This window comes from Ursus maritimus, unplaced genomic scaffold, assembly GCF_017311325.1.
Source record: "Ursus maritimus isolate PB19 unplaced genomic scaffold, ASM1731132v1 scaffold_10, whole genome shotgun sequence".
Lineage (NCBI taxonomy): Eukaryota > Metazoa > Chordata > Mammalia > Carnivora > Ursidae > Ursus > Ursus maritimus.
Genome location: NW_024423344.1, coordinates 19,797,839 through 19,825,752, shown reverse-complemented (window position 1 = coordinate 19,825,752; position 27,914 = coordinate 19,797,839). Strand labels below are relative to the sequence as shown.

At 44.0% G+C, this 27,914-nt stretch overlaps 1 protein-coding gene across 3 annotated transcripts; it reads left to right on the top strand.

The window, feature by feature from the left end:
- The first annotated feature begins 1,257 nt into the window (after nucleotides 1–1,257).
- On the top strand, nucleotides 1,258–27,607 carry THSD1 (thrombospondin type 1 domain containing 1). 3 transcript variants are annotated; one of them, XM_040622355.1, is made up of 5 exons: nucleotides 1,260–1,329; nucleotides 4,127–4,268; nucleotides 8,422–9,387; nucleotides 19,187–19,345; nucleotides 25,978–27,607. In XM_040622355.1, the coding sequence occupies exons 2-5, from the start codon at nucleotides 4,211–4,213 to the stop codon at nucleotides 27,354–27,356; spliced, it is 2,562 nt and encodes an 853-aa protein (XP_040478289.1). In that variant the 5' UTR covers nucleotides 1,260–1,329; nucleotides 4,127–4,210; the 3' UTR covers nucleotides 27,357–27,607. The 3 variants fall into 3 exon arrangements, with proteins under 3 accessions (XP_040478295.1, XP_040478289.1, XP_040478301.1); XM_040622361.1 differs by lacking the exon at nucleotides 19,187–19,345 and having other exon boundaries at nucleotides 1,258–1,329; XM_040622367.1 differs by lacking the exons at nucleotides 1,260–1,329; nucleotides 4,127–4,268 and having other exon boundaries at nucleotides 8,529–8,735; nucleotides 8,845–9,387.
- The last annotated feature ends 307 nt before the right edge of the window (nucleotides 27,608–27,914 follow it).

Here is a 27,914-nt window from a genome sequence, read left to right as displayed (position 1 = left end):
AAGTATTTGCCAACGTTACTGAAGTTGGGCTAGAATTAATCTTCCCTTTCTCTAACTCTAAAGCCCCACTCTTTACATTGAACTTTTGCTTTCAAAAAATGCCAAGGACTGTGGCATATATTTGGCAAGAAATCTCAACTTGGGCTGATGAATGGACGTTGGACTAGATAATTCTGTCAGTGCACACCTGGATGGATTTAATTGGTACTGCTAGTACTAATTATTGGACAAGATAAGTACTCAACAAATTTGGTAACTCTGACAACCTCTGATAACTGATAATTGAGTAACTGTGCTACTTATAAAAGATTAAGTGATAGATTCAAGAACCTGCAAATACTATCTTTTTAAGTTTTAAGGATTGAGGTAAAATTTACAGTGAAACGCACAGATCTTAAGTTGGATGCATTTTAACAAATGCATAATAAATCCACGTAACTCAACACCCCAGCCAATAGAACATATCTGCCGTCCCCGAAGTTCCCTGCGGCCTCTTTCCAGTCACCTGCTCCCTAGAGGCCACCACTGTTCTGATTTCTATTACCACACACTGGTATTGTCTGTTAAATGGTATAGTTTGTGTAAAAGAGAAGCAAATGGTAAACTGTATTCACAGGACGGGGTACTGAAAACAAGCCCAGCCGTTAAGGTGGAGGAACTCTATCCTCCAGCATTCTTGTAAAAAGACATCTTTAACACTTACGAATTTAGAGTTTTTTAGGTGTCATTTTTAAATTTAACCAGCTCTGGCTCTGGAGAAAGAAAAAAACGAAACGAAGATGCACTTTACCTGAACTATTGTCTTTTGAGACTCTTCAAGGACATTTGGGAAACCAAGTTTACAGCCCACCCGTTAGACCACTCGGCTGGCTTACTTCTGTGGTCCCCCAGGAGAAATGAACACCGGGGGAGAAGTGATTGGATCGGAACGTGGGGAGACTGCGGATCGCCCTGGGCCCCGCCCGGCCGCGGGCTGCGGGGGTGTGTGCGTCCGGGGTCTGCCCTGCTCCCCGAGGCCCCGCCGGCCGCGCGGCGGGGGGGTGGGGGTGGGGGTGGGGGGGAGGATGCGCGGCCCAGAGCGGGCGGGGCTGACTTCGCGGCCGGCGGGGCCCCCGCCCTCCGGGGCCGCCTTCCCCGCGCCGTCGGGGGCGGGCTCGGGCGGGGCCGCGGAGCCGAGCGCCGCCGGCCTGGGCGCGCAGTCCCGGGACGCGGGATGCTCGGCTCGCTGCCTTGCGGCCCCTGAGTCCTCCCACCCGCCCGCCGCCCGCCTCGTCGCCTCGCTGTCTCGCTCGCCCCGGCTCCAGCCCCTGCGCCCGCCAGTCCCGAGAGGTAGGAAGAGCCTGCCGCCACCCCCCGTCCCCGGCCCCTTCGGGCACTGCTGTGCGGCGGGGGTCCCCGGCGGCTCCGTGGGGTGGGACGTTGCCCCCGGCCCCTGTCGGCCCCATCCTCCCCGCTGGCTGAGAGCGCAGGTGGCGGCGCGGCCCGTCTCCCTCGCCGTGGGGGGCTCAGCCTTAGCCCCCGGCGGAAACGCTTTAGAAAGCGTCCGTCTGCGCGTCTCGGTGTCCCGGCTCCGCAGGTGTTGCCGAGAGACCGGCTGCCCGCAGGCTGGTGTTGAGCCCTAGGGGTTGGGACCCTTGAAGGGAAGCGTCTTGGAGTACGCGTTTCAGAACAAGTTTGCTTCTTGCCAAAGAGAAATCCTTTCTGGGCTACAAACTATGAGATTGAAGCACTTCAAAACGGTCCTCATTTTAAGAGAGCTTTGTGCTGAGGACTTGGGCAGGGCTAGATTTCCAGGCATGAACTTGACTGGCGGGCCTCTGGGAAGCTGTAGAAGTGGGCAGCGGACAGCCTCTGCATCCCATCCGTGGGACCAGGGCAGAGCCCGCTGCACTGAATGCATAAATAAAGCCTGTTTACACGAGCTGCTTTGAACTAGGGATTTCCTGCTAATAAATAGTAGTAGTAGATCGATAACCCACGAGCGTGTGTTTGTCAGAAGGGATAAAATCACTCTGCTTTCTTTTGTTTTCCCTTTTATTTGATAAATCATTGGTCCCAGTAGACTTTAGCTTAATTCCTTTTCTTTTTCTGCAGCAATGAAGACACTGTAGGGATTTATCTTAGCTGGTTTCAGCAAAAACATGGGATCTGAGCTTAGTGTGATGCTATTAGCCACTGAGAATATTCGCTACTTCTCCTTGTCTGATGCATTTGGAATTTTTCTGCAAATGTTTATGTGTGTGAATGCTATATAGAAGTATTTTTAAATGTGCATAAAAGAGACCTAAGTTTTTATTTTCTCAAAACGATTCTCAAGCCAAACATTGCAAGTAGCCAGTCCTGATATTGGGAACAACATGTTGGAAAAAAAATAAGCAAACAAGGTGAAAAGAAAGAGAGAGAGGAAGGAAGGAAGGAACAGATCTTCCCCCCCCCCCCCCCAATATAGTGCTTTTTTTACCCAGCATTCCATTCCATGGTGGGTTGCTCAGTTCAGGTCTTCAAATTAGTGATTGAACTAGTAAAAAGCAAGCATTTATTTTCAAAAGCTTCAGAACATTTAAAAAATCCATAATATGGTTTTTAGGTAGGCTGGTTTATTTTGTATTTCCACACAGTTCTAAATATAGATTATCACACTAAGCTGTGTTTTACTGGTCATTTTCATAAGAAGAAAACTGTGTTATAATCACACAATCAGTTGTGATTAGGAGCTTCATTTAAAAATGGTTATCATGGAAAAGCAAGCAATTTGGGAGGAGCCAGTTCAACTTTTGGGAGCCAGGGAACGCTTACTTCTCCTTACTGTGGTTACTGAGATATGAAACTCAAAAGGAAGCATTTTATTGCCCTAAGTGCCCACGCTTGCCTGGGAGATATGGTGATGCTCACCTGCTGTGTTTGGCCACATTTCCCAGTCCAAGTTCAAGGAAAGGATTGGATCAGATCTATGCTTAATTCCAGCAAAATGGAATTTTCTTTTTTGTTGGGGAGCGGAGGGGAGGGACCCCCTAATCATCTGCCAGATTACACTTCAAATCTCTGCTTCCCTTTGAGGAAATACAGTGTTTCCTTTGTTCAGCCAACTCCCATTGAAAGAAAGCTAATAGAGACACATCAGTTTTTTTTTCCATTGAAGTTTTGATTGTTTCAACAGTCCTTTTAATTCCATGAATTTGAAGAGATGTAGCATACATGTTTGGAATATAGTATCTTATTAAAGTATATTAACTCTGGATAATGGGGGAATAGAAACATTAGGAAAATAAATCGTTGGTTACGTTTGGTAGCCCATCACTTATTAGACGCTAGTATGAAAAAATTGACAAGTGCCTGGACTCTTATTCTACGATCTGATAGTCTGTTCATATCAAAGTAAGTGCCTCCTCCCACAGATCATTCTGAAGCACAGGCCAACAGGGTCTTTCCTGCCCCGTTAGGTGGTCTATCTCCTGATGCATACTGACAGCAAGTATTGGGAAACTGACAGAAGATACTTGTTATTTATGTTTTCTCTTTAGAGTGCCCTAAACAAGGAAACTCAGTGTCACATGGAGTTCACATTTAATTGCAGTACTCTGGGTATCTTTTTGAAAGGTCTGCTAGTTCTGATAATAGTTCCTAGGCATTAAGAATTGAAGCAATCCAGATACCATACCACTTGTGCAAGAAGGACAGTGGTGGTTAGTCCATTGGTAGAAGCGAGCCTGATCTGTATAGCACAATGCAAAATGAAAATTTGGCAGAATTTTAGCAAATTGATCAGTGTGAAATGCCAAGCAGATAAACAGGTGAAAATGTATTCTCCAGATTGGCTCTTAGCTTTGATGAAATGCAGCCGATAACAACCTCTCCACTTAAGCATGTGTTATAAAGATAAGAGGCTTGGTGTTTTGCAGATAATCTTAGTGGTGAGCACACCTGAATGTTCTTAACAGGTGCGCTGTAATGGAACAAAAGGGACACGTGCAATTACAAACCATCTCCCCAGGGAAAATTAGAGCACTCCCTCTTTTCAGTGGTACCTACAAAGTTTGACTTCTTAGAACGGTTTTGCCATAGCATGATTACTGTTTTATAAATCACACTGAACAGAGACATCATTTTTTTGAGATGCTAATTTCAGGTGTTTTTGGAAGAAAAAAAAATCACAGTTTGGATGTGAGAAAGGACATGAGGAGACCAAAGACCCGGGATTTTGCTGATCAGAATGAAACAAATGTTGAAAGACTTTTCAAATCTATTGCTGGTGGTACTCTGTGACTATGGTGAGTATCGTAAGTATACTTCAGGCTATCGCTATCAGTGAGGAAACATGAATGTGAGGTTCACGTAAACGCGTGGATGTTGATGACCTTGCAGGAACGGGGCAGGGGGGTGGACTACAATGCAGTACTTTTAAACTGAAATCCTTGCAACCCTGGGTTCTTTTAAGGTTCTGTATATATTGATTTAAATTTCCTTTTAAATATATTTTTAAGTCTTCTAAAAAAGAATAAAAAAACAAGTCACTTTCATTTAAACAAACTGGAGACAAACACGTTATGTTTTCTTTGATTTCCTAGGAATTCAGTATTATACATTTAAACTCCACTCACACGCATGAAATGATGTGCTTTTATTGGGATTCTCTAAGATTTCACCCTACTGGGGAGTTTTGCTGTTACAATATCTTTGGAGCCAGTCCAAATTTCAATCCTTGCCAGTTGTATGCCTCAGACAAGGTTCTTGTTGACATCACGGAGTCGTTGTGATGATAAAATGTGAAAGGTGAGACACCTTGCCTGTCTGAGCAGATAGGAAGTGCTCGCTGTTACTTTTCTTCACTCAGTTTGTTTCAACAAAAAATCGAGTTCATTATTCAGAGAGTTTTATGCAACTGCTGAACCAACAGATTCGACAGTATAAAACCCTCTACTTTTCTTTTGACGATTGCCAAATATTTCAAAGACTTCTAAGCAGTTGATTGTCTAAGAGTGGAAATTGTTTTCAAGTGGATGAAGAAATGTGATCCGAGGGATGGAGAATCCTGGCTTGTGTGGTATCAGTGGCGCACCCACTTAAACGGACCGGAGCGTGCACTGTTCATTTTGTCCAGTAAATCTCCTTCCTCAGCCTTTCCTTTTTAAGACATTTATTTAAACAAGAAGATGCTTGATTTGCTGAAAATCAATCTGGGATTCAATTATCTTAACGTCATTTATCCCTACTTAAAAACAGATCCCTCTGAATATAATAGCCTCATACTAAAAATTATAAAAGGGTCCTTGGTCTCGTAATGATAAAGACATCAGAATTTGCCATTTACACAAAGTCTGCAAGGATGTTTGTTGTTGTGGAGAGCAAATATCTTACTGGAGTATAAATAAAAGTTCAGTGAGCATAAAATAGAGCATAGAAGTTGAGTGTACATGCAGCTAATGGAAAAGGATGTATTTTCCTAGACCTGGGTTTTTCCCCCTTCTCCATTTCATACTGATCAAAATATACCATTAGCAGTTATTGTTGTTTTTAAGCAACATGCTCATATTGAGATACCAGTTGCTTTAAATATAATAAAGGAAAGGGGAGAAGGGAATCGAAAGAGTAGAGAAAACTATACTAATGTAGCCAAAATGCGGTGCAACCAAATTGCCGTTTTCTAGATGAGGATGTCTTCTTGTCTATAAAAACAGGAGTTCTGGAGTAAAGTAGCAAGTTCTCTCTTCAGTTGACACCTGCCGTCTGCGCTGCTGGAACCCACCGATCTCATCTTTTTTCTCCACTACCGACAGGGCATGTGTGTCTTTCCATTGATTGAGTGCCCATCAAGTCACAGTCTGATCTGCCCCCCTGACAATCCCTATCATCGAAGATAGGCTTTGTCAGTTAACTAAGTGATGTGTGGTCTGGGTCTTAAAGTGCATCAAAAACCGTCCTGCCCCATGAGATTCAAATTAATCTGACTGCGTTCTCAGTCTTAACTCCTTCCTTGGGCTGTGGGGTTAGGGTCTCTTTGGTCACCCGTTTACAAAAAGGTGCCGAGTGAGCTCTGAACGAGGCACACACGCCCCCAGGATCAGCTACCTTCCTCAGCCTCGACTCATCTCCCTCCAAAAGGGACTCTCTCTCAGCTTCTGTTTCGACTAAAGGAAAAAAAGAAAAAGAACTTTATTATGGTTTTCAAGCAAGTGGTGACCAAGGAGTCAGGTCTATCCAAGTTTTATATATTTTATTTTATTTCATCCCATCTTAAGTAAGAAGTGGGTGAAGTGTTGAGCTATTTAAAAACAAAACAAGGGGATGCCTGGGTGGCTCAGTCGTTAAGCGTCTGCCTTTGGCTCAGGTCATAATCCCAGGGTCCTGGGATTGAGCCCCGCATCAGGCTCCCTGCTAGGCAGGAAGCCTGCTTCTCCCTCTCCCGCTCCCCCTGCTTGTGTTCCTTCTCTCGCTGTCTCTGTCAAATAAATAAATAAAATCTTTAAAAATATGTAAAAAAAATAAAAACAAAACCTCTATGTGCCAATACACCCATGTGCTCATTCTAATAATCATTAACTGAATACACTTAAGGGTATATTTAAGACAACCAGCCCAAATACCACACTGAGGCCCTTTGGACATACATATGATATGGTATGAAATGTGTATATTATGTAAGATAATCAAAATAAGAATAATAAATTAGTACTTACACATGTTATTTTTCAAGCCAAAAGAGCCCTGCAGTCTTAAATCTAGAAATGTTTCTTACCCTAGCCATGGGCCAGCTGATTGTTGCACTGCCAAATTCTGTCTCCTTTGATATGTATTTGGATAGGGTTCAAAATAGAAACAAGGATTCCTGTGTGTCTGTGTTTTTTCCACTCTTTACTTCAGCTGCTCTGATCGGTCTCTTTTTTAAAAAGATATGACTGATCTTAACTGAGTGATACTTGTAGGCCAGTACTCATCTATCACATCTAGGCTAGTCGTGGTTACTGTGATGTCATTGAAACTGCCAAAGACAAGCCTGGCTATGTCGTAAACATTCACTCTGTCCCTTGGGTGACCCGTGCAGAAAAAAGCGTCAACATTTCTTATTCATCTAAAAATTTCTGCTTTGTACAAACCAATGGCACTGGTTCTATTACTGTTGAAAATGCTTAAGTACTTGTCTTGAATATCAGAAAATGGTAACTTTCAAGTCTACTTAGAGTCTTTCATCTCAAGTGATCAAGAGCAGCTCGCACGGCGCCATTTAAATCCAGTTTTCTCACTTTACTGTCTCCGTTTCCCCCAAATACCGAAACACCAGAATATGACTTTTTAAAAAAGATTTGATTTATTTATTTGAGATAAGGAGCGAGAGCACGAGCAGGGGGACAGAGGGAGAAGGAGAAGCAGGCTCCCCACTGAGCAGGGAGCCCGATGCAGGACTTGATCCCAGGACCTTGATCATGACCTGAGCCAAAGGCAGACGCTTAACCAACTGAGCCACCCAGGCGCCCCCAGAATGTGATTTTTTTTTAAAGGTTTTATTTATTTATTTGACAGAGAGAGAGAGCACGCACAAGCAGGGGGAGCGGCAGGCAGAGGGAGAGGGAGAAGCAGGCTCCCTGTTGAGCAGAGAGCACAAGGCAATGCAGAGCCCACAGCCAAAGGCAGACCCAGTCACCCAAGTGCCCCCAGAATAGGATTTATTAAAAAAAAAAAAAACTCACTTGAGTGAATATGAAGATCTAATTGGCTTTATTAAGCAATTCATGAATCGGGCAGCATCCCATGTATCAAGCAGGGATGGCCTGAGGAGTTGTACAAAATGGAAGGTTTTTATGGGAAGGAGGGTGGGGCAAGAAGTTATTAGCAAAAGAACAGAAAGGATTGTTTCAGGCCCCATGTCTTCTTCGTGTAGGGGGTTGGGGGGAAGGGGGGTGTGGTCAGCAGGTTTTTAGTCTTTGAGGTAATTTAGTGTGGACAGGAAATTTCAGATTGACTGTGGCAAGGCCACACCCCTGGGATAGGTTGAAACTGTTATTAAGTCTTGGTGTGCTGTCATGGGGGGGCAGAAGTGCCCCTCCGGGGCTTGTTTTCTTTTTAACAGATTAAAACGAGAAAAGTGAGGTATGGGATTTGCATCTTGAGAGTTGTCAGTTGTCGTTCTTGCTTTATAGATTTTTCACTGCAGATGTGCTCCGTTGTTGAGTGTGGTGCATTCAGGGTGTTTATCGGGAATTCCTTGTTTTAAACATAACCCCGAAAGCCGGACATGCAGGCCCAGAGCCCTGTTGGAATGGGAACGGTGCAGGGCCCAGCCCCCAGGATCCGCGCTCAGCATCATTCCACCTCCTCTTCGGCTGAATTCAGACTCCTCTTACGTATAAAATGCTGTTTTCTTCGATGTCACCAAGAGTGCTGCTCCGCGATCCCTTTGTAAAACCAATTCTGCCCATTTCATTTCAGTTCTTGCAGAAGCCGAGCATCTCCTCTTGGGAAAGCCAGGCCATGTAGCGCTAAGCAACAGCACGGTGTCTGTGGATTTCCGGCATTTCGGTGGTGCCAATGGGACGCTGAGGAACGTGTCTATCCTGTTGTTGGAGGCCAACACCAATCGGACTGTGACCACCAAATACCTCCTGACCAACCAGTCCCGGGGCACACTCGAGTTTGAATGCTTCTACTTCAGGGAGGCTGGCGACTACTGGTTCACGATGTTTCTGGAAGCGGCAGACAACAGCACTCCAGTCCGCCAGGGGGAGCAAAGTGCCTTTCTCAAGGTGGACTGGCCCCTCTTTCACATTGACTTGAACAGGACATCCCAGGCGGCGGAAGGCACCTTCCAGGTGGGCCTTTTTACCAACCAGCCACTGTGCTCCTTCCCTGCAGACCAGCCTGACATCTTGGTGGATGTGGCCTTTACCAACAGTCTGCCCGAGGCGAGAACAAGGCCAGGTCAGCCGCTGGAGATAAGAACCAGCAAGAGGACAGAACTCTCTCAAGGTCAGTGGGTTGAGTTTGGCTGTGCGCCTGTGGGGCCGGAAGCCTACGTCACGGTGGTGCTGAAGCTGCTTGGCCGAGACTCGGTCATTACCTCCACGGGTCCCATCGACCTGGCCCAGAAATTCGGATACAAACTCGTGCTGGCGCCGGAACTCACGTGTGAGTCCGGGGTGGAGGTCTTGGTGCGGCCTCCACCCTGCGTCTTCGTCCAAGGCGTGATAACGGTGTTCAAGGAGGCCCCCAGACGCCCTGGGGAAAGGACCATTCAGCTGGCTGAAAACAGCCTGACCTTGGGAGAGAGGAGAACGGTATTCAACTGCACTTTGTTTGACATGGGGAGGAATAAATACTGCTTCGACTTTGGCGTTTCAAGCAGAAGCCATTTTTCCGCAAAGGAGAGGGAGTGCATGCTAATTCAGAGAAACATAGGTTGGTATTGAGATCTAAAAAATTTTTAAATCAAACTGTTGTCTTCATGCCATCAAAATTATTCTTTTGAATTTAGGTGAACTTAATTTTCTGTAAACTGTACCATCATTTTTGTGGTTCACTCCTCATCAAGTCCCAAATGGCATTGTCATTCTTATCTGAAAAATTAGAGTAACGGGAAGCCGACCTACCTCAAAGAGTTGTGAGCATTGAATGAAGTACGTGTGCGCAGTGCTCAGAGTAGTGCCTGGCGCAGAGGAAGCACCAGGAAACCTTAGCTGTGATTGCATTTTTATCTTAAAAGTTATATTACTACATCAGTGGCAAGTCCATGGCAGGTATGAGCAGAATTCAAAGTTAAATCTCAAATTGTATTTGGTTACCTTCTGGCTTCCTCCAGCTGAGCATGTCTCTTTCCTGTTTCCTCCTTCATTGCAGGAATGAGTTTCTTTAGAAGTGAGATTTCAAAGCAAGAGTTCTAAAAACTCCAAATTCTCAATTCTTTGCGTAATGCCCTACCTAGTCACAAAGAAGTGGGGTTATTGCAATTCCACCCATGCCCCGTGCTCCTCATTGCGTTTCTTTTCCTTTTCCTGGGTGCAGGCCTGGTCTTGGCAAGAGGTTCATCTGGCAGAGCTTGTCTGGTTTGCTTATATCTTCATCCCTGCTAAGCCCCAGGCCCCCTGACGGCCCAAGCCTCTGACTGTCTTTGGAACCCCAAGTGTTTCTTGCTCCAAATTCACCCATCTCCTCACCTTAGAAGTCCGTTTCCTTTGACTCTGTTCCCTGCTGGCACGTACCTCTCCATCCCGCCTGGGTTCCATGGCCCATCCTTATTATCTCTCTCCTACCAGTAGCCGAAACTCCTCTGCCCTCTTTTCCTTCCGACGCACGGATGCAGCCCTCTGCCGGCGCCCGCTGCACGCAAGCTGCATGGAAGCTCCCCTGCAGGTGGACAGGAGCACCGTGAGTGCGCTATGCCTCCCCCCTCAGCTGGACCCACCGTGCTTCCCTGACCAGCTCTGCTCCTGTTCTCTAGAACAGCTCCCCTCAGACCTCAGCCCCTGCCCCCCGGCTCACCCTCAGAGCTGAGTCCGTCTCCTGCCCCCTGGGGCAGCTGGCAGCCCTCAGGTACGGGCTCCCTCAACCTCCCACCAAAATGTCTGTAAGCCTGCAGCCATTGGTCCCCTTTGCTGTCACCGTGGAAGAAGTGTCACCCCTCCAACGCAAGGTCAGCCTTCCTCTCCGCTGTGGATCCTATCAGGAATCCTCTGTTCATCATTATCCCTCTCTCTCCTCTGTCTCTAACGGTCCCTTGACCGGCTCACTCCCATCAGCTTTGAAATACCTAAAAATACCTTGATTCTGTGACATCACGCTGGACCTGCACCTGCTTACCTCCCACTCCCCTGACCATTCCTTCGTGGACTCCCTTGCCGGCCAGTTCTACCGCCTGGGCTCATCTGTTAACTGCTGGACTCCTGCATCTTACACTAGATCCTCTTTTTTCACTCCTCACACACCTGCTAGGTGATCACCATCCTGGTACGACTCCCCGTTGGCATCTCTCCCTGGCGTCTAAGTGCTGCCACGTTGCTGTGCCCCTCACATGTCTCTCGGGCATCTCAGAGGAATTAGACTCATCATCTCACCCCCTCAGCCTGCCCCTCCATACAGGCCTTCACCACCCATTTCATTGTTCAAACCAGAAGCCCAGGGGTCTTCCTCTTCTTCTTCACCTCCTAGAAATAATAAGTCACTAAGCCCTATGGGTTTTGGCTCCTCGGTGTCTGAACCTTGGCTTAAACCTCCATCATCCCTTAGCTAAGCTATGGCAACAGATTCCTCATTGATTTCAGTCCCTCCCACCATCCACTTCATTCTCTCACTGCAGGCAGAGGGATTATTTAAAATTCAGGTCAGCGGAGGCTGTTCCCTGCTTAACACCCGTCAGTTACCTCCCTTGACATGAGGATGAGAATCCACAGGACCCCCCATGGCCAGGCTGCCCAACCCACAGTCACTGTCTCTGGGCTGGAGTCACTACCCACCTTCGCCTGGTTGACATTAACCTGTCCCCCAAGTCTCCACCTGGGTTACTCTTCCTTGACCCCAAACTAGTTAAAGTCCCTTGCTGTAAGCTGGCACAGCATCCTGCATCCTTCTCTCAGGGCATCGATCGTTTCGGTCATCGCTTGTTCCGTGTCTTTCTCCCCATGCCCCCCACCCTTGTGCCCACCATCCCCCTGATGGGGGGAGCTCATTTGGTGTGAAGAGCCAACTTGTGCTACCATGAAGCTATTTGTGATATTTATTTGGCCCACTTAGTATGTCTGGTACATTAATAGGTGCTCAGAACACGTTTTATTAAGGTGAAAATTGAACACACTGTGGCCAGTCCAGGTATTAGTAAGAAAAATTGTATTCAAATAATTTAATCATTCAAGACAGATTTGCCTTTTCAAAAGAAGTTACTTGTTAGGAGAAGAAAATCTAATTGAATTTAGTGGAAACAAACCTAGGGAAATAAAGATATTGGGGCCATTTGATTAAACACATTGGGAGCAGGAGGTCTACTTTGTGGTTCTCCCAGCTATTGGGGTTTCCACAGATTCTTCTACTTGTCTAAAGACTTAAGTCCTCCCCCCGCCCCCCGCAGCAGCAGAGACAAGACACAAGAGAGAGGCAGAACAAAGGAGTGGTTCTTTGTGTTTCTAGGCTGAGGGTGTTGAGGGGTTCCCCATGGGGCTGCAGCAACTGGGCACAACTGAGGATCAGGGCTGGAAGCAGTGCCTAGGGGCTAATGCTCGTGGAGACCCCAGGAGTGGGACCACCCCCCACTGGCTCGGACTCCAGCCAACCAATGACATTTATGCTAGCAAGGGGGCCCTCGGTGCCTTCCTGTGTTTTAGTATAAATATTTCTGACTTAATCTTGTTCTCTTCTTTTCATTTTCCACTCAAATTGACAGTTAACTTTTTTGGGGGGGCAAATGGTATCATTCAGGGACCCCAGTGAAGCCCCCATGACTTGTGCGAGCCACCGCCTCCACTGATTTCTCATTGGTTCCTTTTGAAAATGGAGTAATGTGTTTGATATGTTTGTCTCTTTTTCCAAATATGTCCTCAGACCTGAAGATAGTATGTAAATAACAATTTACAGAAAATGTATAATAGATGTTGCCACAAGTGATCTTTTTTATGATCTTCATTTATCCTACGTGGTGTGAATGTTTATATTTTTCTCTGCAGAAATGTTAACGTATTTGGCAATGGGGTGCTGCCTGAGATCCTGCCAGCGGAGTGTTAGTGATAGATGACACAGCACTTAACACCTTACAAAAATAGAGAATTCCTAAATTCTGAACACATCTGCCCAAGGGTTTCAGACAAGGGAGTAAATAAATTTAGGGCAAAACTTGATAATTTTTTTAAAAGATTTTATTTATTTGTCAGAGAGAGAGCATGAGCAGGGGGAGTAGCAGGCAGAGGCAGAAGCAGGCTCTCTGCTGAGCAGGGAGCCTGATGTGGGACTCGATCCCAGGCCTGGGGTTAAAGACCTGCGCTGAAGGCAGAAGCTTAACCAGCTGAGCTACCCAGGCATCCCACAACTTGATAATTAATAATAGAGTGTATGAAGTCATAGTCACATCGTTGTTGTTGTTTTTAACTTCGTTTTTTTTTTTGATAAATGAAAAGTATATTTAATATGTAGTTTCCTTGATAATTTAAATTTTTAGACTGTCTGGTTTCTGTGGTTAGATGGTCTTGTTTTTCCTTCATAATGACTGACAAGAGCTTTTTACCAAGAACAGGAGAACTGTCAACATCGTCAGTTCTTTTCTATTTGCGGGTTGTGTATTATCTTTAATTCTCTGCCAAATCTTTTTAAGCCACTTGTCCATCTTGTGAGTTAGTTTACCTCAAACTAGAAAATATAATTTTAAAAATTCATATAAGCAGACCCTTAGATGCTTCAATACTCCACGGTTCTCTGAAAGTGAATGAAACAGTAAACCCTTCCAAGAGTAAACTCTTCTTTTGGAATTCCTTAGGAATATCATTTCAGGATATGTGACATAATGTGTGTGATTATCTGACATAATGAAGCTAATGTTTATATAGTGATTACTTTGTACCAGGAGCTGTTCTAAGTGATTTATAAATATTAATCTATTTAATCTTCATAACAACATTTGGTTTAGGTTTATTATTTTGTCACTTTTATAGGTGAAGAAATGGAGACACAAAATTAAGTAATTTGCCCAAGGTGAATGGTGGTTAAGTGGCTTAACCACTACTAGTGGTTGATTGGCTTTTTTCCATTATTCTGTACTGCCTCCCGTACAATCAACTATCAATTCATGTATTAGACAATATAAAGCTTTTAGACTGAAAAAAGTTAAAATATTTCCTGCTCATCTCACTGGTTTATCTCGTGCTGTCCACCCCTCTTGAAAGACATATAACCCACTTTGGAATCCACTGGTTCAGGCACAAGCCTGATTTAGCCAATGTAAGCGAGCCTTGTTCTATGCACAGAAAATCTGAACTGCTTATCCAGGTGTCTTTGCTCCATTTGCTGCTTTTAGTTACTCACTCTTGTCTATAGAACTTTCTTACCAGCATGTTTTGTTTAGTTGCTTTAGTTTCTTGAACAAAATGTCTTCCAGGTGTGAATATTTGGGGGGCTGTATTCTTTCAGATAGTCTTGAGGGGTGGAAACAAATCTCCCTTTTCCTATTCCAGACAAATTTTGCTCATTCAGAATTAATACCCTCTATAGTAGTCTCAGAGGTATTTATCCTGGCCAAACAGGTTTGTTATGTAGTGTGAGTGCGTGTATGGACATTTAACCAGGACGAAACAGAACAGCTTTCATTCATGAAGTAAGAGTATTTGAAATATTGGCCATCTTGCTCTTCATTTCTAAGAAATGAACTACAGGTCTCTTATGCCTTTCCATTTGCCTAGTATTTCCCTCAAAGTTATTGGTAGAAATCTTCAGGGAACAGATGGAATTGCTAAAGGTATTTTTAAAAATTTGCCGGATTAAATTTGTTAATTGCTTTGAGTGATTTCCTTTGTTTCCTGTTTGATTAATTTGGTTTAGAAATAAAAGGACATAAGATGTAGCTTCAATGTTTATTTATTTTTTATTATTGCTTGTCCTACAAGCCATGATTTTACTTCCAAGGGAAAAGGACACAACATTTCAAAATATAATTTTTGACATTAAGATTCATTCTTTTATTAAACCTTTGATTTCTTTCTGGCCACTACTAATGGAATTTTTGTTTTTAGTTTGACAAATAACTTTATATATTATATTTATGTAAGTTATATTTATGTAAAGTAAATAAGAGTTAAGAAAGAATAACAAAAAGATTCTTAGCATTTGCAATTCTACCTTTTGTGGTCTTAAATATGAACATAAGGATAAACTATGCATTGACTTAATTTTCAATTTAGATTTCTCAGTAGTGGAATTCCCAGACTTTTCAAAAATAAATCACTAAACTTTGACTCAGAGAGACTTTCATATGAGACTCCCAAAGCTTTTGCAAGCAGAGGGGGCTTACTGTCTGAAAAGCTCTGAAGCTTAAGGACAAAGCTGGCTCATTGTTCTTCCATCTGAGGAGCTGCAGTGTGATCTGAAGACACAGAACCAATATTGTGTTCAGTTGGACCACTGGATGGAACATAATTACCACACCTCAGTTGATGTTGGTCCAGGATAGAGGTTGTAATGCTCCCACTCTTGTGAAAATCCCATAGACTTTTAATTGCTATAAAGAACTCATATTCCATGACTCACTCCAAAGATTGCACCATTTGGATTACCTGAGAGTATATTTGCCCTATGTGTTCTCCTCATGTTTTTGTAGTGCTTTCTATACCTTTGACTGTATCAAGTTTTTGTCCATAAAAGCAAAAGAAAGACTTTTATACAGAGGGTGTTGTGGTACCTATGGTTGGCATGACCTGGGTCTTGAGGTTAGATGGGTACTGATAGAGAAGGGTCTTAGGATAATTTTTTAGTTTTTTAATGTTTAATTATTCTATCTGGCAGTGATTACATATATGCTTGGAAGAGATGTTTGCACGTGTCAGTCAGTAATAACTGTTCTGGGAGTATTTTGTTTGTATTTTGAAGCTCTGATGTTAGGAACATCCCCATTTAGTGTTGTTAAGCTCCTTGCTAAATTGACCCTTTTATCATTATGTAACGTCCTCCTTTATCCCTGGTAGTATTTCTTGTTCTGCAGTTTATCTTGTGTGATATTAATATAGCTACTCCAGTTTTCTTTTAATTCATGTTCACAGGTATAACTTCTCCCATCTGTGTACTTTTAACCTATTTGTGTATTTATATTTAAAGTAAGTTTTTTAGGTGAACATTTTTTTTTAATTGAGTGTAGTTGACACACAATGTTACATTAGTTTCAGGTGTACAACATTGTGATTTAACTTCTCTATGTATTATGCTATGCTCACCACAAGTGTACCTACTGCCTGTCACCATGCAATGCTATTACAATATCATTGACTATATTCCTCTCCATGCTGTGCCTTTTATTCCTGTGACTTATTCAGGTCATAACTGGAAGCCTGTATCTTCCACTTCCCTTCATCCATTTTTCCTAGGCCACCACCCCCTTCCCTGTGGCAACTGTCAGCTTGTTCTCTGTGTTTATATGTCTAATTCTGCTTTTTATCTGTTTATTCATTTGTTTTTTAAATTCCACATATGAGTAAAATCATATGGTATTTGTCTTTCTCAGTCTGACTTATTTCACTTAGCCCTATAAGTCTATCCATGTTGTTGCAAATGGCAAGATCTCATCCTTTTTTGTAGCTGAGTAATATTCCATTGTATGCATATGCGTGTGTGTGTGTGTGTGTGTGTACTCACACCCCATTTTCTTTATCCATTCAACTATCAATGGACACTTGGGTTACTTCCGTATCTTGGGTATTGTAAATAACGCTGCAGTTAGTGTTTAAGTAAGTTTCTTTTAAATAACATATAATTGGGTCATGCTTTTTTTTACCCAATCTCACAATCTCTGTCTTTTAATTGGTGTGTTTAGAGTATTTATATTTAGTCTAATCATTATATAATTGGATTAAGATCTATCATCTTGGTAGCTTTATGTCTGTTCCATCTGTTCTTTGTTTCTTTTTCCTTTGTCTGCCTTCTTTTGTATTAATTGAATATTAATTCAATTTTAAGGTTTATACCATAAATATTTTTAAGTGGTTTACACCTTAAAATATTTTTTAGTGGTTATCCTGGAGTTTACAGTATATATCTTTAATTTTTCTTGATCTACCTTTGAATAATAATATTTTGCTTCACATGTAGTATAAGGACCTTATTAACAGACACTTCCAATTCATTACTCCCATTCTTTGTGTGATTGTTTTGATAAATTTTGCTTTATATATGCTATGAACACATAATACTATTTTTCTTTAGCAATTATATTTTAGAGCATTTAAAAATAAGAAAAAAAATGAGTTTTATCCTTACCTTTATCAATTACATTTCCAGCACTTTTCAGTTCTTTCTTCAGATGCAGTTTTTTTTCTGGTATCATAATCCTTCTGCCTGAAGGATTTTCTTTTAACATTTCTTCTAGTGAAGGTCTGCTGGTAATTAATTTTATTCATTTTCGTTTGTCTAAAAAGTCCATTTCTCCTTAATTTTTGGAAGATATTTTCACTAGATATAGAATTCTGGGTTGGTCATTTTTTTCGTTCATTACTTTAGAGATATTACTCCATTATCCTTGGTTTCCATGACAAGAAGCCTGCTGTATTTCTCATCTTTATTCTTTTGTATGCAGTGTTTTTCCACCTTCCACCTTCTCTCCTGCCACAGCCTTCAAAGTTTTCTAGTTTTGGTTTTTAACAGTTTAAATATACTGTGTCTGATTTTTGCTTATTTGGGTGTTTTGTTTTGTTTTGTTTATGTATTTATCCTGCCTGGTGTTTTCTGAGCATCTTGATGTAGCTTGGTATCTTTCATTAATTTTGGAGAATTCTTGGTCATTATTTGATTCTCTTTTTCTCTTCTGGGATTCTTAATTTGAACAATAATAAATGATAGACTATTTGATATCCCCCTCCCAGCTCTTGGGTATTCTATTATGTTTTATTCACTTTTTTCAATCTTTGTGTCTCAGTCTGAGTGATTTCTACTGACCTGTATTCAAATTTACTCTTTATATCCTCTGCTGTGTTGAGTCTACTGAAAGAGCGTTCTTCTAGAAGGCATTCTTCATCTTTGTTACCATGTTTTTCATTTCTAGAATTCCATTTGCCTCTTCTCAATTTACAGCTCTCTAATGAAATTTTTCCTCTGTTCATCTTGTTCGCCTTTTCCACTAAAGTCTTTAATATTAATCATAGCTATTGTAACTTCTCTCTCTGATAGTTCCAATATCTGGCTCACATGAGAGGCTGGTTCTCTTGATTACTTTATCTCTTGATAGTTTTTTTTTCCTGCTTTTTTGTGTGTCTCATAATTTTTGGTTGAAAGTTGGACATCTTATTTAGAACTATAGACACCAATAAATAGTATTTATGTGGGGAAATGGCATACCGTGTTTTTGCTAGGCCTTTAGTGTGGGGATTGGGTCGATGTACTAAGGAATTAAGCTGTGTTTGGGTTTGTGTGTTGCTAAGGCCATCCTCAGGACACGAAAGAGTTCAGACTTTTCTAATGTTACTTTGCAGTTAGGGCAGGATTTGGCTTACCAGAGGGTTTTCCTCCATGCTTCTGTTGCACCCTCAGCTTTAGGCTTGAGCCTGCACGTAAGAAAGGTTTTCTCCTGTCATTCTCGACCCTGCCCTAGCAGTAGGTTGTTGTTATCGATACTTGGAAATTGCTAGCATGCTACAGGCATTGGGTGATGGGACCTGGAGAGCTTTTTATTGTTCCAGTTCATCCTTAGTCTTAGATAAATGCTGTGCCCCTGAGTCTCAGGGATGGGGCCTTCTTGATGATCTTGTCCCTCAACAGTGATAGAAGATCTCTAATAGTCTAGGCCCAGTATACTTTTTGCTCCTTTCCAGGGGTGAAGGATTTCCTTCTTTTTCCATTCCCTAGCAGCACTATATCTCAATTGGTGTCCTCAGAATGACAGGGCTTCTGCTTTGTCCCCAGGGGTGGAGGCTTTTGTTGGTAGAGCAGATGGGAAGAAGGATCCAGGTGAGGTTTGTATCTTTCCCACAGTGCCACTCCTTCCATCCTCAGGCCTCCACCGCAAGGGAGGCTTTCTCTGGTCTTGCACCTACCCTCAGTCCTTCTTGTGAGCATTTGGTGGGATCCATGAAGAAGAGCCTGCAAGTGGGTACAAATTCTCATTATGTTTGTGGCTCCCGGGGATTCTGTGTTCTCATGCTAGACCACACTAAGCTTCTAGCAGTTCATTACATTTTTAGATGACTTCTCACCAGCTTGTGTGAGGCTTGGTGTCTACCCCAGGAAGCAGTGTTTGCATCCTGTCTTTCCTTAGAGGAGCCTATCTTTCCTTATATTTCAGGCCATTTGGTTGCCCTGTGACCTTTGCTCTCTGATGGGTTCCAAAAAGGTTAACATTTTGTAAATTATACAGCTTTCCTTTGTTTTAAGGGCTGTTAAACACTTTTTCCAGCTTTCCACATCTTTGGGAATGTTTTTATTTACTGACTTCAAGGCCTGAGATTTGAGTTTGCTGCTTCATTTGGGTGCAGTTAAATTCTGATTCTCAAATGAACTAGCATTAAAAGCATGGCTAATGTCCTTGCAGAAACTTGGGGACTGTGGCAGCCGTGGAGCCAATGTAGTACCACGTGTGGGGATGGTGTCAGAGAGCGACGCCGCGTGTGCCTGACTTCCTTCCCCTCCAGACCTGGCTGCCCTGGAATGTCCTCGGAGACCTCCCTGTGTTCCCTGGAGGAGTGTGCTGGTAGGTATCCTTCTTTCTTCGGGAATCTTTCCCCAGAGGGACTGCTGANCCTAAGCCTGCCTGAAAATCACCAACCTGAATTCAGAGGTGGTCTCATTGACACTCTGTTAGTGCTGCTGGCTTTACTAAGGCTATATTCATTAGTGTACCTATGACTGCGAGTAGCTTGTCAGTGAGATGATGGGATTGAACACTGTGGAAGATAGGGTAATGATAAGCAAAATACCTAAATTCAAGATTCAGACATATGAAATCATTTTTAAAAACACAAAAACAGGGATTATCATTTTTTCTCAGGATATTTTTGATTTTCTTTTGTTTTCTTATTTATCCTTCCTTCACTTCTCCCCACCAAAATTGTGGAAGAACATCTTACCATCTCAGAGAAGCCTGACAGCACCACATTGACCATTATTTGTCAAAATGGGCAAGTCACCCCATCTTATCCCCTGAATGGCCTTACATTTATTCTTTACTACCCCTACCCAGGAGGAGAAGGTGGGGAGATTTCTTCTTGTCATCACCTAGACACTGGCCTTTCCTTCATCCTTTCAACATCTTGAAGGCACTTGTAGGTGCTCACTGAGTATTTGATATAAATGGTTTATAGATGTGATGTTGACATGGCGTAGTTAGGTTTGCTTCAGCTTATGGAGTTGAATTCCATTCATTTGCTTCAGGTTATAGTGATAAGAGTCCTTGCTCTTCCCACATACCATCTCACCTACTGATCTACAGCCAGTACCCCATTTAATTTGCTGGCCTTTGCTCTGGTCCCGAACCTTAGATAAAGTCCTCTGTCCAGTCCTGACTTCCTCCATTCTCCAATTCCAGGTTAGAAAACCATCCCTAGTTCCTTGTCCCTTGGGATCTAGAGGAGTTAGATGTTTTTCGTGTGTGTTTGGATCTTAGAGCATCTTTTAGCCAAAACCACCTAGCAACAACACCTTAGCCAGTGTCCCCACCTGTGACCTTGCTATCTACTTTTTCCAGCCAGTACTGTTGGCCTTGTTCCCTTTATTCCAGCATCCTGAGGGTATTTTTTCTTCTGTTTTTCCTAAGACTTAGACTCTTCTGCTAGCGCTTAGTCTGCCCCTCTTCTTTAATAATCCCTTGGCCATACTCTGAATCTATTCTTTCTCTAGTTATATCTCATACTATTTTCTAAGGCTCTCTTCTCTGTCAACTCTTTCTTTATAAGTTTCCTTCACTTTCACAGCTCCTTTCTTGGGTATAACTATCTTCAAATACATCCATTCGTCTCAATTCTGGGATGGCATATTGTGTTAAGATGTTCGAACCATCTAGAGTTCCATAGTGAATGAAAGAACAAATGAATGAACTTAAATGAATTTAAAGTCAATTGTCACTGGGTTCTACGGCCCCTTTAGAAGTGACAACAGTATCAACCATTTATTGACCATCTGCTATGTGCCAACACTTTAAATACATTATCTCACTTATTTGGGACTCTGTAGCATAGAAAGTGTAACTGACCTGCCCAAGATCAAAAAGCTAGAAAGCAGAGGACTAGATCTGACCCATAATAGGCTACCTATCTTGAATACTTTGCCTTTCTACACAGGCCAGTCTAGCTTCTGGAAGCATCAACAACCTGAAATTAGTAATCATTTTTTAAAAGATTTTTATTTATTTATTTGACAGAGAAATAGAGACAGAGAGCTGGGGGGGGCAGCAGGCAGAGGGAGAGGGAGAAGCAGACTCTCTGCTAAGCAGGGAGGCAGATGTGGGACTCAATCCCAGGACCCTGGGATCATGACCTGAGCCAAAGGCAGACGCTTAACCGACTGAGCCACCCAGGCGCCCCATGGAATTAGTAATCATTTTTGAGAATATGTGTAATTATTTCATGTTCTTATGTCTTAATTCTTTAATATAGGGTGGGAACTAGAAATTTATATATTATGAATTAGCAAAAAGGGTAAGAGCTGTAGGCATCCCTACTTCTACTATAAGTGGTCCTCAGATAAATGCTTATGTGGATAAAAATGATCATTTCTTCCAGTGTTCTTCCTATTCAGCCTATTTCATACTCCTTGGAAATGTAAAGATCTGTTCGCAGACTGCTTAGCATCAAGAAATCTCCTTCACTCCAGGTGAAGGAGGGAGTAGATGAGGCAGAGAGGGCTGAGGTCAGTAGCTCTTAGGCTTTTCTCCAGCCATGGTTTTGAAGACAGCCAGCCACAGTCAAAGGTAACAGCTAAGTAAAGAGGTCCCTGAGGTGCAATTGCATTGCTGCTCCCCATGGACATAAGTAGCCATTGCACGTGAAAGAAGCAGTAAGTCAGGAAACAAGTCTTTCATCATGCAACTGTGTTCACTTGGTTGAGAGCTTAGAGTTTTGTTTGGCTTTGAAAGGATGTTTTTGCATCAAGCTCTATGTTAGTTTGACCATCTTGTTCAAACATGAGAGTGGGAGAATCTGTTGCCATTGTGCCCACATTCCATCTGGTGGGATATTGATCATTTTGCTGTTACCGTTTTAAATGAATTAACCTAGCATTTATTGGATACCAACTATGTGTAAGTTACTGTGGCTGGGGTAGGAATATATAGATAAGACATGTTCCTGTGTGGAAGGTGTTTATGGTATAGTAGCTCTGCAGAGACATAAATAGGTGTAATATACAGTACGATGTAGAGCCTGCAGTGAGAAAGGTGTCTGCAGCTTGCTATGGAAACTTGCAGGGGTGAAAATTCATGCTGAGAACACCTCCTTTCTTGGAGGTGGTGATATCTGAGCTAAAGTTTGAGAGCTGAGTAGGTGCAACCCAGGTGAGCTAAGTGAGAAAGGGAATTTTAGCAAAGGGTGCAATGGATGAAAACATGGAAGAAGATGGCACATTAAGAGACCCAGAAAACTGAAATTAGTTTACTATATCTAGAGCATAATATGCCAGGAAGGAGTGGTAAAAATGAACCTGAAGAGGTAGACAGGAGTCAGATCCTGAGGGACCTTGAGGGTTTGGCCTGTATTTCAGCGGGATTTCTCTCAGCTGTAGTGTGGAGAAGACATTGGAAGGGGTAGGAGTGGCAGCAGAAAAGCCTGTTAAAGGTTTTTCGGTAGCCCAGGTGAAAAATGAAATGATGGCAGTGGAGATGCAGAGGAGAGAAGGACTCAAAGACTCTGGATATGGTGAGTGATGAAGAGGGAAGCATCAAGGATGAAAACCAGGATTCTAGTACTGGCAACTGTGTGGACACTAGTGCCATTTCCTTGAGATTGGGTATATTGGATGAGGCACAGATTCTGGGGGAAAGATGATGAGTCTTGGGCATGTGGAGGTGAAGGTGTTGGTAGGACAGAGCTAATGGACCCAGGTTGAGATCTAGATCTCCTTGCTCTAAAGTTCATGTTCTTCTCTCCGAAGTGAGTACTATCATTGAAACCAAGAAGAGATAAGGTTGCAGGAAGTGTTGGGCAGTAGCCTATACTGCAGAGGTCAAGGAATATCAGGACAAAACTTCTTTGAATTTAGCTATTAGATGATTAATGACATTGGCAGAAGCTGTTTCACTGGACTCCTGGAGGCAGGTCGCAGTAGTCAGAGATGATGATGTAGAAGTAGTAAGTCAGCAAATGTGGACTTCTTTTTCTGTAAGCTTGGCTGGGAAGACAAGGAAAGGTATGAAAGTTCTAGAAAATTCTTTTTAAAGTGAGAAGAGCTTGAGCATGTTTCTGTGGAGCTGCATAGGGGAGAAGCTAGAGATAATTGGTACAGAGGGTTGATCCCCCGGAGTAGGGTGACCTAGAGAGCATTTGATGGACTCGCCTTTATAGGAAGATACTTCTCCCACTAATTCCATAGAAAAAGAAATGAATAGAAGTGTGTCTGCTCCTAAGTTTACGGGGGAGAAGACAGCAGAAGAAGCTGGGGGAGGGGTATACTTGCCTGATAGCTTCTATTTTTTTGTGATCCAGTGGAATTCTGAGGAAGAGGGTAGGTAGACTGCTTGGGGAAAGTGGTGAAACTTGTAGGGGATGGAAGAGTGAGTTGCTTAAGAACCTGTGGAAGGATCTGCAGGCAGTCGAAGTCGGGGGCTGTCAGTATACAGAGGCGCTGGCCTGCATGGGTGTATTATTTTCTACATCAGTGCTCAGGGCCGGGGTGCAGCAGCTGATAATTCATATGCCTTGGTTTATCTAGGGATGGACTTTTGCTGTAGAGCAGGGAAAGTGGTATGTCTCAGTACTAGAGGTCAGAGAGTTGAGGTTATTGGCAGGAGAATGGTTTATGTGATGGATCATGAGTGTAGGAAGAGAAGTGAGCCCAGGAGTTGGCTGGCAGATGGGGAGAAAATGAAGGGGTTGGGGAATCAGAAGTGGCAGTGAGGTTGAAAAACTAGTGTAATGGTGATGAGTAAGTGAGGGGAGGATACAGCTCAAAAGGGGGCTATGAAGTTTAAGATTTCAGAAGAGGAGCAGCTGCAGACAATGGGAAAGTATGATATGTTGGGTGGGCACTGACGTTGCCCAGATAGGCCTAACTAGGGCATGGTGAGGAAAACTGAGACCCGGGTGCTGGTGACCGATGACTGCCATGAGGTTGGGAGGTGACCGTGTTGAGGGAGGGGTGGTCTGGGTAGATGGCATGGGCATCAGAAGAGTAGAAGACACCTCGGATATCACCCTTAACAACATATTTATGGATATGTTTCCTCAGACAAGGAAAACAAAAGCAAAAATAAACAATTGACACTATACCCAAATAAAAAGTGTTTGCATAGCAGAGGAAACCGTCAACAACACAAAAGGGCAACCTACTGAATGGGGGAAGATACTTGCAAATGATATGTCCAATAAGGGGTTAATATCTAAAAAATATAAAGAACTTATACAACTCAACACCAAACAATCCAATTAAAAATGGGCAGAGGATATGAATAGACATTTTTCCAGAAAAGACATACAGATGGCCAACAGGCCCATGCAAAGATGCTCAGCGTCACTCACTAATCATCAGGAAAATGCAAATAAAAACCACAATGAGATATAACCTCACAGTAGTCAGAATGGCTGGTATGAAAAAGAAAAGAAATAACTGTTGGTGAGGATGTAGAGAAAAGAGAACCCTCGTGCACTGTTGATAGGAATGTAAATTGGTGCAACCACGGCAGAAAACAATATGGAAGTTCTTCAGAAAATAAAAATGGAAACACCATATGATCTAGTAATTCCACTACTGGGTATTCCTCCTGCCAAAATGAAAACACTAATCCTAAAAGATCTATGCACCCCAATGCTTACTGCAGCATTATTTACAATAGCCAAGATACGGAAGCAACCCAAGTGCCCATCAATAGACAAATGGATAAAGAAGAGATGGTGTAAATATCAATAGAATATTACTCAGCCATAAAAAGGTTAAGATCTGGCCATTTGCAACAACATAGATGGACCTAGAGAGTATTATGCTAAATGAAGTAAGTTAGAGAAAGACAAATACCATATGATTTCATTTATTTGTGGAATACAAACAAACAAAAAATAGACTCTTAAATACAGAGAACAAACTGGTGGTTGCCTGAAGGAGGTGGGTGGGATGGATGGACAAAATAAAGGAGATCAAGAGGTACAAACATAAAATTAGTAAGTCACGGAGATGCAAACTACAGCATAGGGAATATATATATATTTTTTTTAAAGAGTAGAACTTTTATATGGAGGTGAAAGAGTTCGTTGAAAATGGCAATCAGGAATGAGGAGAGTGGGGAACACTCCCTGCTGCTGGTCCTGTTTGCTTATAAACAAAGTATGTGTCACAGTTTCCACCCAAGAGGGTGGGCAGTGGGAGGATGGGTCATGGACATGACACACAGAACTGGTGCTGGTAAGACTGTGCAGAAGAAAGGGAGAGGACAGGTGACTGGAAGGGCTTGAAGGGTGGACAGTGACAAGGAGGAAAAAGAGGTGAGGGTGGTGGCGTTAGCTGGTCTCAGGTTTCCAGGCATTTCCGTGGCAATGCAGGCTGAGGCCCCAGGTGGCGTCTGAGGCTTGGTGAAACATTTTGATGACGTGGGACAAACCAGTTGGAGAGAGCAGGGAAGAAAAAGACAAATCGATGTCCCATGGAAGGAAGCAAGGGCAGTGGACAGCTGGAAACAGAAGAGTGAGAAGCAGAGGCTTCAACCCTCCGGAAAGACAGTTCCTGGATATTAGAAGGGAAATTCCAGTTGCGTTACATTGCCTAAAGACTTATTTTCGCCTATTAATTTCTCAAAATATAAAATTTAGGTACAGCCTACGTGAATTTTTAGCATGTCGGGTTTCATACTTGGTAAGAATTTTCCGATGTGCATCTCAAAAGTACATTTAACCACAGCCCGAGTGTACTTTATCTTAAGCAGAAACCTTGGTTTTACCTTGACACTTTACTTGCGCTGCTGCTTCGTGGAACATTTGAGCTCGCGAGCCCCGCAGTCACCCTGATTGTGGTCTCTCTGCTCCCATCATTTCTGTGGGCCCTGTGCTTTGGTCTGGTTGTCCTTGTTGTTTCTTTCTTGAACTGCTAGAGAGTCCGAGCCAGCCTCCCCCCCCACCCCCCGGCACCTTAAAACCACGCAGAGAAACAATACTCGAGAACACATACCTGTTCTTCCTTTTCTCGTAGCTTTCCAGCCGTCCAGCGCGTCCCCTCTTCAGCCCCAGGGTCCAGTGAAGTCCAACAACATCGTGACCGTCACGGGGATTTCCCTGTGCTTGTTCATCATCGTGGCCACGGTCCTCATCACGCTGTGGAGGAAGTTCGGCCGCGCCCCCAAATGCAGCACGCCTGCGCGGCACAACTCCATCCACTCCCCCAGCTTCCGGAAGAACTCGGATGAGGAGAACATCTGCGAGCTGAGCGAGCCCCGCGGCAGCTTCTCGGACGGGGGCGACGGCCCCGCGGGGGGCCCCGGGGACGCGGGCATCCCCCTGACCTACAGGCGCAGCGTGCCGCTGTCGCCCGAGGACGACGCCTCGGGCAGCGAGAGCGTGCAGTCCACCGCGCAGAAGATCATCCCGCCGCTGTTCAGCTACCGCCTCGCGCAGCAGCAGCTGAAGGAGATGAAGAAGAAGGGCCTGACGGAAACCACCAAGGTGTACCACGTGTCTCAGAGCCCCCTGACGGACACGGCCATCGACGCGGCCGCCGTCCCGCCCTTAGACTTGGAGGGCCCCGAGGAGGCCGCCGCCGGCAAGTTCCGGATCAAAGCCCCATTTCCGGAGCAGCCTGCGGGGGGCGCCGCGCCCAGGCCCCCCTCCAGGCTGGACCTCCCCGCCTGTCCTGCCAGCTGTGCCGTCAGCCCCAGCCAGGCGGTGATCCGCAAGTCGGCGCTGAGGCACGTGGGCGGCAGAGGCGCGCTGCCGGAGAGGAGCCACCCCCGGGGCTCCCACTTCAGGAGGACAGCGAGCTTTCACGAAGCCAAGCAGGCGCGGCCGTTCCGGGAGAGGAGCATGTCCACCCTGACTCCTCGGCAGGCCCCCGCCTACAGCTCTAGGACGCGGACCTGGGACCAGGCGGAAGACCGATTCCGGCCTCAGAGTCGAGGCGCTGCCCCGTTTCCTGAGAAACCGGACCCTTTCCAAGGGGCAGGGGCGACCAGAGGTCCATTAAGCCCTCCCCCTAAATCCTACACCCTGGGGCAGCCCGCGAGGAAACCAGACCTGGGGGACTGCCAGGCAGCATTCACGGCGGGAGTGGAGAGAACGGAGCCTCACAGAGCTCGGAGGGGCCCGTCCCCCAGTCACAGGGGTGTCTCACGGAAGCAGCCTTCCCCCACTGTCCCCAAAGATGGCTACCAGAGGGTCAGCCCTCTGAGCCCTTCTCAGTGTAGAAAAGACAAGTGTCAGAGCTTCCCGGCCCACCCTGAGTTCGCCTTCTATGACAATACGTCGTTCGGCCTCACCGAGGCAGAGCAGAGGATGCTGGACCTCCCGGGCTACTTTGGGTCAAATGAAGAGGACGAAACCACAAGTACACTCAGCGTGGAGAAGCTGGTCATCTAGACCCAGATCAGCGTGAGCCTTCACACAACTGGGGTCCTTTGCCCAGCTCCTGGTCTCAGCTGCTCAGACTGTTCTACGGTCTGTATTAGGTAGCCATTTGTACATTAGGATTGGGTGGGGAGGAGGTAACTCAAGTGTGCGTATGTTTTAATTCCTAAGGAAGAAGTTACTTATCCTGAACTTTTCCCTTTGTTATCCTAGTGCTCTTGGTTTATTACTAATAAGTACAATAATAAAATTTAAACAAGAGTGAAATAGGGCTTGGTCTCTCATGTGGATGTGAAAGAGGGCAAATGTGACATTAAGTATGAAGTGCTTTGAACACTTTCTTGGCAGCGTCCAACATGAAGTAAATGTGGGAGTCTCCACAATAATAAGGGCTGGAACAAAGTTAACTTGTGAACACAGCTCTGAATTATAGTTTATTAAGTTATAAATACTTAAGAATTTAACTCCTCCAGGGGCAGTATTGAATAGATTGCATGTTAAGCTGAAAGACTGATGCTACAAGATATTCCAGAAGAACTTTCATGCCAGAGTTGGGTGATCTCTTCATGG

Bases quoted from the DNA above. Each gene is read 5' to 3' on its own strand.
- THSD1 (XM_040622355.1), top strand. From the start codon at position 4,211: ATGAAACAAATGTTGAAAGACTTTTCAAATCTATTGCTGGTGGTACTC. The intron at 4,269-8,421 runs GTGAGTATCGTA...ATTTCATTTCAG, and splicing joins GGTGGTACTCTGTGACTATG to TTCTTGCAGAAGCCGAGCAT. The intron at 19,346-25,977 runs GTAGGTATCCTT...CTTTTCTCGTAG, and splicing joins TTCCCTGGAGGAGTGTGCTG to CTTTCCAGCCGTCCAGCGCG.